The sequence below is a fragment of the Haemaphysalis longicornis genome, unplaced genomic scaffold, assembly GCF_048455015.1.
Source record: "Haemaphysalis longicornis isolate Haplotype H1 unplaced genomic scaffold, Haemaphysalis longicornis Haplotype H1 scaffold_1, whole genome shotgun sequence".
In the NCBI taxonomy this organism is placed as follows: domain Eukaryota; kingdom Metazoa; phylum Arthropoda; class Arachnida; order Ixodida; family Ixodidae; genus Haemaphysalis; species Haemaphysalis longicornis.
The window spans coordinates 395,040,106-395,052,522 of record NW_027526203.1 but is presented as its reverse complement, the minus strand read 5'-3'; the positions used below and the strand labels follow the sequence as shown (position 1 = coordinate 395,052,522).

The 12,417-nt window shown below is 48.0% G+C and overlaps 1 protein-coding gene across 4 annotated transcripts in view; it reads left to right on the top strand.

Moving 5' to 3' along the window:
• Positions 1 to 12,417, top strand: part of Kat80 (katanin p80) — a 259,184-nt gene that overhangs the window by 204,283 nt on the left and 42,484 nt on the right. For all 4 annotated transcript variants that reach the window (XM_077686673.1, XM_077686671.1, XM_077686672.1 and 1 more), the window contains one exon: positions 10,403 to 10,477. In XM_077686673.1, coding sequence (XP_077542799.1) covers positions 10,403 to 10,477 — 75 coding nt within the window. The remainder of the gene's footprint in view (positions 1 to 10,402; positions 10,478 to 12,417) is intronic.

Below are 12,417 nucleotides of genomic sequence, written 5' to 3'. Positions count from 1 at the left end.
AGTGGCTCATGACCAAGGGGGTGTTGCTGCAGTGCATTATATCCCATATTTTTGGTAGGCATAGGAAGAGCTTGCTGCGGCAGTTTCATTTTTGAGACTCTGCAAGTTTATTCTTCACTGTGTTAAAACTCTTGGAGTTGCAACCTGTCCCAAATCATCCTTCACTGCGCAAGAAATCTCATGATAGTCACAGGCGCAAGCCTGCATTAAAGGCGAAAGTTCAACTGTCCCGAAGCCCTCTCAGTGTTTATTCGGTGACAAAAGATGCTTTAATTGCCGAGAACTTAGCAATTAAAAAACACATTTCATTCCTCGTGCCATTTTGTGACGTTTCGCGTGACGTCAACAGTTTGCCAGAAGTGAGTGAGACAGTGGTGTGGTCTAGCAGGAAAACTAAAACCTACCGAGTGAACCAGTGCAGCCGCAGGAGCCACTGGTCGCACACTCGGCGCACACGGCAAAACAACTTGCCCGCCCCACCCTTCCGTTACCTGCCACTCTCTGTGCGTCAATCTTGGTGCCGCACAAGATGTGAAATGGTGGTTAACAATGTGAATGTGCCGCGCAGCCTTTTCCTTTACCTACGAAACGCCTAGCGGGCAGTGCAACCGCAGCGAGAATGATGACAGGGGCGGTCTTTTGATTTGCATTCTCGTTATGGATAGTCTGGTTTTAGTCACTTCGATGCACTCTGCTTAGTAACGTGGCACCATCTGTTAGTTTAACTAGTACCAGCATGCAACGGTAAATTTTGCTGTCGCGATATGGTAAAGCTCATTACGCCATCTGTTGAATGTTTTGCGAAGTGAGTTGCCTATTAGCCCATCTGCCAGAAGTGTGCCTAGAGCTTTTACAAGCGTCCAAACCACTACTACACCTTGCTGCCAGTATGGAATGAAAAATGTGCATGACATGATACAAATATCATTTTACCTAAGTACGCACCGTAGTGGGAGCATAGCAGCACACAACGCCCTGAATCAAAAGACCCAGTTTGACGCGCACATTTTATTCAACTTCAAGACAGCCAAGAAATGGTTTCGAACAAACACATCATCATGGCATGCACTTTGAGGATGAAGCGCGAAATTAACAAGCGATCGATCGCCTCCTGTTTATCGTTAGGGTAGTGTTCACTTCTTGAGATTTACGGGGACGAACAGTCTTTCACTCCAGTGCAAGCCGAGAAGGTTTTTAAAAAAACTTGTGCACACTCTTCATACCCGGTGCCGGGTCGAATTGTCGCTATGTAGTGATAATTCCAACATAAAGCACAGTGCCACCTGGCGTAACACGGCGTCGAATTTCATCGCAAAGGGAACGTGACCACAACACACACAGCTTCGGTCGCCGCCGGCCTGGGTGCAAAACTTCGTTCAGGCAGGCAGCGCTACGTGAGGGAGCAAAAACTTGTTCTTTCGGATGCAAATTACTGTCCACAGAAGAGTGGAACTAGGGAAGGCCGAAGCGCTATTTGCCGCCATGATGTAAACCAGGAGATAACAGGCATGTGACTTCGCCGAACCTGCAGTAACCATAGCAACCGCCATCGGCGCCGCGGCCTGGCAGCTTGCGAATGTCGGCATGGCTTGAATTATACCTGTACATTTATAATTGTTTATGACTGATGAAAGAGGACGTGCAAAGAAAGATTTTGTGTTTCTTTGAGGGCTTGTCTGTGCGATTCTCGTCCTGTTGTTCGTCACGTGACTCTTGGCACAACCACTCAGTCACCATTGACATTATCTCTGCTGGGCTTCATTTTTTTATTATGTATGCGATTATTTGTGAGGTACTGGCCCCGAAGCTGGTATATTCGTTTTCTGCGGATGCCAATCTATCTATCTAGACCAACTTCGGTTTTGTCTTCAGTGTCCCTTTAAAAGGGCGGCCAACTGATTCTGTGGAGGGTATGTTCTCTATCCCAAATGAAAGGGCATCACTTAAAACATGTTAAACCAACGCGGTTTTACTGACAGCACCATACAACATTGAAAGGAATTTTTAGATTTACAGTGTAGACCATTTATAACGTAACCGCTTATAGTGCGGGACCGGATATAACGCGGGTTTTTGCGACCACCGGTTTGCCTCCCATAGAACTCAATGCATAAGCATACCGCTTAAGATGCGGTTGGCCGAAGCACAATACCGTTTAGAGTGCGGTTTTTCGGCGGGTCTGCTGATCGACCGGCGCAGCTGAGGCATCGTTTTAGGGTAGCAAAAGAAAAAAGAAAGGATGAAATCGGCCATCTGACGCAGCGTGCACCCCTTGCCCTCCACTAACGTAGACACCCAAAGAAAAAAAAAAATAGGCACCCTTTAGTTCGTGCGTACCTGATAACCACAACTGACCTTGCTTGATGCACCTCGGAAGATAGCGACAGTCTCCCCATCCGGGCGCGGCAAGTTGATTTTATTAATCGTGAACCACATGGCCCGTTTTCGCGCACGAATCGTGCACATCGGCGTTGTGCGAGTTTTTTTTTTTTTTTTTTTTTTTTTTTTTTTTCGTGTTTGTGACGACGATTCCGCGCTCGCGGTGGCTTCTTCGCGTGGCGGTGGGAGGAGCCTGACGACTTGCACCAATGGGGAGACGCGTAACTAATGGCGGGAGATTCTCAGCGCTCCGAGCCGGCTAGCCGCGCCAGAGATGTTTAGGCTTACCACCGCGGTATTTTTTGATGGGCGCTTTCACAAGCAGCGTGGATGGCAGTTTATATTCCACTTTTCGCCAACATTATTAGCTCTTTTCTTGCATGAGCACTTTCGCTTGCGCCCCGTGCGGCATGTCAGCGAGCGGTTAGAAGCGGTCGCTGAAACTTACTGGAACTGCCTGCACCGCTTCACAGCCAGTGCCGACGCCATGTTGCCGCCTCTTACCGCGCCACCCACACCACGCCAGTTGTATCCGCGCTGGCGTGCACTGCACGTTTTCGCGATACCAAATCTACCACGCGGTTCACGCTTTAGAACGTTGTTGCAGATAAGCCACCGCTCTTTCCCTTTCCGAACATTTGAGCCGCGCGAAGCCGAAGATTTCCACCACCAGTACGTTGCGCTGATAAGCAGCCGCCTTCGGCATCGTGAACACAAGGTGGGGTTAAAAAAAAAAAAAAATCCCGCTGGCGTTTTTATCACGTCTTGCGGCATCTGTTCATAGACGCTAAAAACGCAGCCATGGTCTTTCAAAACAAACACAACGGAAGTTAAAGCCGCGCTCGCCGTTTGTGAGACTGCGCTTTTGCCCTGCAGCAGCGGCTGATGTTAAAAATAATACGAAATATAGACCGTGCCTTCGTTTTTAAGTGCTGTGCGTTTGAGTGATGATAAATATAGGTTGACTTCAGAGATAGGTGGCGATGTGGTTGAGTTAGCGCGTGTTTTGGTTATAGTGCGGTACCGCTTATAGTGCGGATTTTCGCGGCTCCCGCGGCATACGTTATAAGCGGTCTACACTGTACCAGCCAAAACAAATGCTGGCAACCATGGCAGTGAGCCGTGCGGCAGCATACTTTTATCTTTACGTGAGATGAAAAGCGATATTTAAAGGAGCCATGAAGAGAAAACACAAGTTTGGTTCATTCGAAAGATTGCCTCGTTAGAACCATACTGACACCACTTTTAACACAAACTTCGCTCAAATAAGCTACATAATTAGGAAAAAAGGGAATGACCATGCGACCCACCAGCTCATTTCCCGCAACACCACCTATGATGTCACACTAGAATGCTCTGCGATTGGCGGAGGCCGGCAAAAGCAAACGCAATTTAGGCAGCACTTACCAGTTTGCATAGTGAGCTATATGCCCGTTAAACATACTGCACATTTCTTTTATGACACTAAGAACGCTGGAGTAAACAGTTGAAGTTCCGAATAAACACACCAGCGTGTATGCCAATGCGTACGAAACTACCGCCAGCCAAACTCGACATCTCGCCGTCGCCACCGTTGCGCAGACGAATTTTCGGGTTCGAGGCTCTTCAGGGCCAACGAATCGTTAAGTACGTACAGCCGCGAGCTTGCTTGGTATCTTAATCCCTTCACAGGAGGTTGGCCGTCATATCGCCTGCCAGCAAAGGTAAAAATAGAAACGAGGGAAGTAAGGAACAGCAAGCAGCGACGAGATAGTGACAGTCGTCGCAGAAGTTTTGGAATGGTGTTGGCTTGCTGCTGTTGTTAGGAGCTCGTTTCCAGTTTACAACCACCGAAAACTTCAGTTTGTTCGAGTACTTTCCAATGAAATTTCGTTGCTGCGTTTTGAAATGCCCATGTAGTACGGGCAAATCGTCGAGGGAGTGCGACATCCCCGCCGGTGAGGAGATCTCCTTTCATGTGCTGCCCAACAACGAACCTCGGCGAAGCAGGTGGCTACATTTTGTGAACTTTGCAAACGGAGGAGAAAGAGAGCTAGAGCAAGTATGAGTGTGCTCGCTTCATTTCCAAGGAAGTGATTACGGCAGGGACCCTTACGTTAGCTCACTCCTGGGACATGCTGGCGCTCGTCGCCGGCTTCATCAAATCGCCGTCAAAGCGCTCTGACATTGGGGGAAAAAATGCCGTACACACCGCGCATTGACGCTCGTATCTTTCTGATCGAAGCAGAGAGCTCGCGCAAACGGCTTTCCATACACGACACCGGCCAACTGGCATAAGCGATACTGCTACTGAAATTGAACTATTGTTAACCGTAATAAAAATACGGCACATACGTACCAGTCTGTATTCGTCCGTCGCGACGGGGCTGACGAGGCAGCGGTGCCGACGTCTGTTGTGGCTATCGCGGAATGGTCGCTTTCCGGTCCATCCGCATATCCCACAACTCCTGCCGCTCGTGCACTTGGAAGCATTGAGCATTCAAGTGGTGTGAGGTTGTTAAATGCAAGCCCGAGCTTCTCGGCGAGAGTTTTGTTCGCCGGATCAGGCGATTCCATGACTAGGGCTGCGGGTGCACTAGGTTTTATTAGTATTTTTAAAATGGCCGCCGTCTCGGTTTTGGCATGACTACCGGTTCCTGTTTGATTCCCGCGTGTGGGTGCTATATGGAGTCGACATACTAAGTATCTGTTTCATGGACCGGCTCATATGATGCCATTGTTCACGTCACGAAATGTGCAATTTAGCGGGAGATTTAAAATTTTGGCTTAAATTGCCTTATTTCTCAGTGAATAAAGCATCATTTGCTTCCGGGAAAGCGCTTAGGGTACTATGAAACACCTAATCTTTCGAATAAAACAAACGTTTGTTTTCTCTTCATGGCTCCTTTAAAGACGTGCCCTCAGATAAAACAATAATAAAGTGCGGGCTTTCCTGTTCCTTTATGCTGTTTTCGAATCGTGCGGTGCAAGTTTTTCTTTTCGTGTAATAGGGCTGCTGCAACGCCAATAGCCAGGCCAACCAAGTAGTGTCGCGGGACTGGCAGTGGCTGCACCATTTGGTAGTAAATGGCGGGCTGTCAGTGCGAGTCCAGCATGTAAAAACTTTCTTGAGAACTTCTCTACATAGCAAGATGCCTTCACTGTGGAAGGAGTCACTAATTTTTCTAAGCCCTTTGGTTATCTCAAGATAAAGAAAAATACACCATACATGTAACTGTTTCTGCAGGTGCAAGTAGAGGAAACAAATGCACATTTTGTGCTTCTTTGGTTCATTTTGACGACACATTTCGGATAGTATACTTCAGATGGTACATGCCTATTTCTCGCTGCTGCAAGAAAGTAATATCATTGATTATCTACAGTACAAGAGGGAAAGAACGGGTAACAAAAAAGTTACACTAAGGGACATAACCATCACCAAACAAGGAATTATAATACTTACAGGCTATGTGTACCACCATCTTATTAAACACGTGAATTCATGGCAGTCTTCCACCTGCCATCCCAGCACTGTGTATTACAAAAGCCTCAAAAAGCTTGCACGTGTGATGAAATCAGCATAGTGTTTCATTATGTGGCAGTAAGGGAAGTGCAGGTTGCAGCCACGAGACAAGATATGCACAACAACCCAGGTGCTCCCACAAGAACACATGTGGGTGTTCCCTTGCCTTGGTCGTTTGCCATGCATGTGTTTTGACTGGGATTTCAAGGCCTGTTGCTTTGTAAAGTACCATGGCAATCAGCACACCTGTAAGCTATTTTAAGCTTTTTGTAATTTACAGTTAAACCTCGATGTAACGAAGTCTGTAAAATTCTTAATTTACTTCGTTACATTGAAATTCGCGGTTTTAATGAAGTGTATCCTGTGAAGCATTTTTTGCAGAAAAAAACATGGCGCACATACATGACTGGTGCACTGTTTCTGTTTCTATTGGAGCTTAATCGTGTATACATCGGGCATCAGCGTGAGCCGCATGGAGCGTTTTCTCCCCGCAAAAACGCGCCCCGCATGCCACAGGCGTGCTGACGCAGCCGCGGAGACCACCCACATGATGCGGGTAGCTCCAGCCATAGAGTTTCTCAATATCACCTAGAGCGGAAAGTGTCGCTGCGATCGCACGCCAACATGGGAATTGTGGGTAGTGTGTGAATCGGATTGGCAGCAAGTGGCTAGTACAAAGGGCTATGGATTAGGTTTCTCGGCTTGGAAGTGCTTGTTAGTTCTGTTTTCGGTATGCTTTTCGTTTTCGGGATGCCACTTTCTGGCATTCAATGGCTATCACAGATATGTCTAATAACAGCGTGATTAGCACTTAACGCATGTGCTCGCGTTAGCAGCGAGTTTCTTAAGATGAAGGGGTGACCACATGCAGTGACGGTGACAAGCGACATCGAAAACGTAACTCAAAAGGTACAACAGCAGAGTGCACTGGGTGACAGCGACAAGCGAAAAAATTAATACACTGCCGCCAATGTCCTCTGTCGTCGTCGCTCGTCGCTACAGTTCACTGTATCGCCGCTGCCGCTCGCTTGTGAGCTGCTTCTGGCCAACAAAAGGCGAGCTAGGGTCCCAGCGGCCTGTTATATACCGCATCATACCGCTTGCTGGCGCCGCCCACACTACAGCCACAAAATAGCTACACTAGCCCACACTCTCCGTTTTCTGCACACATTCAGTTGCGATTTTCGCATCGCTCGTCGCCGCCGCTGCGTTTACTTACTCCTTGAAGCACGCACTGCCTTGGCCAGGTGCAATGAGGCAACATACATAGCTACTCGACAAGCCAGTATTTATTTGCCATTTAACGCATTCGTGAAATTTCATAATCCTTTCGCGCGTGCTTGAAGACTTACTTGCGGTAATAGGCTCCGCCTTTAAGTTTATTTATATCTGCCTGGACAAAGCAAATAAATACGACGCGATTGCATCATTCTTGCATCTCTATGTTGCATCTGCTTCGCCTGCCAAAACGCGTAACATACGATAATGATATTGTATTGAGAGGAAGCAAGAGCACAGTTTAGGAGAACCTAAATATTTTTATCAGCTTAATATTACAAGAAACCAAAGAGAACCTCATCCAGTTTGGAGTACGTAATAATTTAAAAATATATCCGGGAATGCCCGCTGTATCTGGCGGCGTGAGCCATATGCAGGACTCTTGTTTTGTTTTTCTTTCTAACCCTCAAATTCAGTTCTTAATTTAAGCGCTGGAACACAGCATTTTTATACAAAGTAAAATTTGTTAACAGCGGCACTTTTGGCAGCAATTTTTTAAACAAAAACTCAATTTGCGTAGCCACAAAGTCATTGCCGGCCATGCCACGCCGAACTTCCGGCCGAACTACACACCATGGTGGCACTCATGGAGGCGTAGAGCGCCTTCGCCGAATCACGTTTACGCTAGCGCCAGATTCCACTCTAGGTGAGTTAGTGAGAAACTCTGTGGCTCCAGCGACCGCTTCTAACCGCTCGCTGAAACGCAACTCGAAGGGCAAACGAGAGGGGCATGCGAGAGAAAAAGCGAATAACGTGGGCGAAATTTTCACTGTAAAACGTCATACGCAGCGCTTACGAAAGCGCCCATCAAATATCCTCCGCGGCGGTAAGCCTAATCGTCTGGCCAGCCGTCATCCCCGAGCGCTTCGAAGCTCCCGAGGTGCACACCTCCCCATTGGCGCAACTGGTCAGGCTCCTCCCACTGCCGCTTGTAGCGCGAGTCACTTCCTGGCTGAGGCAGAAGCCGCCGCCGGCACGCAATGGCAATGCGAGTGTGAAAATAACGTGTGCGCAAGGCTCATGAAGATTCACAAATGCTTGCTGGAACAATGAAACCCAACAAGCTTGAGCGAACTCGAACGAAGGGCAAAGCGGCAGCATGCGGCGGCGGCGGCCCCGCCAGAGGCGATTAGGCTTACCACCGCGGAGGATATTCGATGGGCGCTTTCGTAAGCGGCGCGTATGACGTTTTAGTGTGAAAATTTCGCCCACGTTGTCCTTTTTTTATTATTATTATTTCTCGCGTGCCCCTCTCGTTTGCCCCTCGAGTTGTGATTCAGCGAGCGGTTAGAAGCGGTCGCTGGAGCTACCCACATCGCTGCGTCAGCGCGCCTGTGGCTTGCGGGGCACGTTTTGCATTTTTGCGGGGAGAAAACGCTCCATGCAGTTCACGCTGATGCCCGCACAGATGGGAAACAATGCGCCAGCCGTGTATGCACGCTACACAGTTTGTAGACAAGGGGCTCGCTCACAGACTCCGTGGCTCGCTGCACCTGCGGCATTGGGTGGCCCGTGTTGCCGTTCGCATTTTATTGAGACCCCATTTCGGTGCTTGCATCTCCCAAAATATACCTCTTAACTTAAATTTCGTGCCTAGTTCTCCATGAAACTTTGTTACATTGAAATTCCTGCAAACGGGAATTCGTTGCACAGAGGGTGAAAATACATTTGAAGTTACGAAAAATTCCGTTGTTCGTTACATCGAGGGTTTCGTTACATTGAAGTTCATTACATTGAGGTTTAACTGTACAGCACAGCAAAGCTTATGTGAATGAAACACGAGTTCATCATTAAAGGGGCCATACAGACAAAGTACAAGTTTGTTTTATAGTGCCCCCAGCGCTTGTCCAGCACCAAACAATGCTTTATTCACTGATAAATTAACCAGTTTGCACCATAATTTTGATTCTCCCACTGAATCGTGTGCTTCGTGAAATCTGCGATAATGTGTCCAGGGAAAGCACTGAAGAGAGAATACAAGTATGCAGACTGGGGCTACAGTGAACAGTGGAACGTCTTGTTTGCTGTCAGTCCTCCTAGATGGCGCCACCATACTGCTCAAACCACTGACCGCACTCACTTTGTTTTTGACCGGATTTATGCCTGGATAATGTTTGTTACGGCTGGATAGTTCTTGTTTTGTGAAACATTGGGTATGCTCGACAAACAGAACCACAGAAGACAATTTCACTATACCAGTTAGCCAGCGTAAGCTCAACGCGCCGGGTAGCTGTGCAGCTATAACCGGCATAGTGCATGCAGTACGCACTGGTGCTTCTATGTTTAGTTGTGCATCTGTAATTTCCATTGTTTACCCCACCACTCTTACTGCTATAGAAAGAGTATGCATTAATTTAAGTGCAAATAGCTCATTCTGCGAGCTTGTAACCCCTGTTTAATTTTGCGTTGGATTTTAGCGGCCACAGCCAATTGCACAGCTGCCCATAATACGTCATAAGTTCTACCTCAGGAAATGAGCTAGTGGGTCGCATGGCCATTCTCTTTTTTTCTAATTATATAGCCTATTTTAGTGAAGTTTGCATTAAAAGTGGTGTCAGTGTTGTTCTAATGAGGCAATCTTTCGAATGAGACAAACTTGCATTTTATCCATATTTAAATCTTAACAAGGAAGTTGCATACCTGGCTAGCAAGTTTAGGCATTCTTTGGTGTCCTGGGTGAAGGATACTCTTCCCAGCAGTAATTATTTTTTCACTCTCTCCCTGACTACTCCCCTCTGCTTCCTTTACAGGTGTTTGTGCTTTAGTTGTCATGTTTTATTCATTAGTTTTATTTGTGTTCATTTCTGTTATGTTTGCACCCCTGGGGCCCAGGCAGTGAAGGCCACTCGACACAAATGCCGGGATAAGTGTGTTTTATTTCATGCGAGACGTGCTAGAGAAGAGAGAGTGAGTTGGCTGTGATCGCCAGACCGGAAGGAAAAGGAAGGCGTCCGCCTGCACGACGCTGAGCAGGGCAGGCGCACTTCCTGGATACTCGAAACGCCTTGCTCGCATAAGTGTACACAGCAGTTTGTTTCTTATATTTTGTTTGCCAACAGTGAGCATGCTCAGGTCCAATCAAAGTTCGTTCAGTCGCTGTTTTCTGCAGCTTTTTCGATCCCTTGTACCATGAAAATGCAGGAATACATAGCTTCTCATTCTGTTTTATTGCTTGACGTTCACCCAGGAATTCACTTCTGACTTATCAACTGGCTCTCTTTTCTTCTTTCTTTTTTCTTTCAGGCAAATATGGACCTTAGACATGTGCCAGATAGTACTGCCAGCCATTTTTGGCCTTCTTCAAAGTAAATATGAGTCGTAAGTACAATTTGCTTGTTACATTTTTGCTGTGCAGGGGTGGAACAGCTGCGCGCCATTTGCGCCATTGAGCGCCAAATTTGTTTACCTGCGCCATCCTGCGCCAAACCACCTCTATTGCACTAAAACTCGTTCTCGACCGCCGTTCTGCGCCACAGAGCCTGAATTGAGCAACGACATAAAACCGCTGTGATGCCCTGTGCCCGAAATCTTGGCTGAAACATCGTGTTTTCGGTTTCACTGCGGTTATGTTTTGGTTTTGTCAAAGCTATGAGTGACTGTAGAAGTCGGCTTTTGCTGTAAGGCCACAGGCACTATGCCACTTCACCACCTTTGGACTTTGTGGGGACCAAGGTACTTACGGCGACCTAGCTCGCACTCGAGACGGCCGCAAGGCTAGCTCCACTGAACTCCGCCACGGACCGCCAACTGGCGTAGCGGCAGAGAACAGCAAGGAACACGCAAGACACAAACGAATGGCCAAACCCGCATTTGTTGGGCCCTCCAATAATTGGGCTCTTCGCTCGTCCTGACCCAGCCGACTGGTGAAGATCAGGAGAAAGGCACAGTGGGGGCAGACAAAGGAAGACAAAGCCGGAGCTCTGTACTCTCACGTCTGTGGTGTCTGACTGCTCGAACCCAAAAACCCCTTCCCTTGTCCCGGGCACCCCCGGACCCCAGCTTCGGAGAGCCGGTCCGGCGCCCCAGGGCCCCGACAAACCGGTCACGTGAGGAGGGTCTCCGCCATGCCACCGCAACGACATGCCTGTCTCGCGGCGAGAGACGCGCGGCCGCCGAAGAGAGAGAGAGGGAACCTTCCCCTCTCGCCTCGGTGGCGGGCGGCGAGGAATGGGGAATGCGCCGGGACTTCGGGTTTCTCACAATTTATTTGTGTTGCATTTGCGCGCTTCTGTTTTGCCAGTACCGGCTGCTGCACTACAATCAATTTAAGATAACCAAAAGTGAGTGAAATGTTTTTGTGTCGCATCGTAAACAGATAAAAAACAATAATATTCGCATGTCAGGTTGCAGTTTATTGGATGTAAACTTCAATTTAGTCGGCCATTTTTGATGAGCATAGCTGCATGTATTGAACAAACAGGGCTTTGGACACTTTCCCCTCGCTTGTTAATTCAGTTCGCCTTTGTAGTGGGGTATTTACTCATTTTTCGCCCGTGAACTTTGGAGTTAGCTTTGCTTGTGTGGAGGACGGTCCAGCATTAATTATGCTACGATGCTGTCCTTGCGCAGTCTACGCGTAGACGACGTAAAAAATGCCGACAAATGTTGGCAGCAGCGTACGCTCGTCGACTGGCACAGCAGCCTGTGCCAGCCTCCGGCCAAACAGCCCTTCTGTCCACTACGAACCTGCTCCAAAAGTCCTTTCTGGCTGCTTCAAGCCTGCTACAGACTTCTCCCAAACCGACGTTCCCTGTTCCACCCCTGTGTGACTACTTGAAACTTTCAAAGTCACTTTTATTATATAAAAGCTCCAGTTTGTTTGAATATTCAAATATATTTAAAATAATTGGAGGATACCGAAGCTTTTCTTTTTAGCGTGGAACGCGAGAGCGTTATTGTACAGATGCAGGGGGCAGCGCATCCATCATGTGTATCAAAAGTGAGCACACACTATCACACTATGGTGTATTAAGGCACTATGGCCTGGCGCAGTGTGCACACTAGGTAGTGGTAGTCGATGTCAGCAATGTCAGGTTTGTCGCGTCATGTTGGCGTGAAAACTGAGCACTGTGCACTTCAACGCGTTTGACGTAGCACACTGTACCACACTGCCTTGACGCATGCCCACATTCAGTTTCCTGCATGACGCGAAACAATGAGCTAGCCACAGCTCGCAGCAGGCAGTGTGTTGAGGGGCCGACATAGTGTGGTGGGCAAAGCTGGTGTTGCCAGCGCGAATCTTGTGCTGGCTGCTGCTG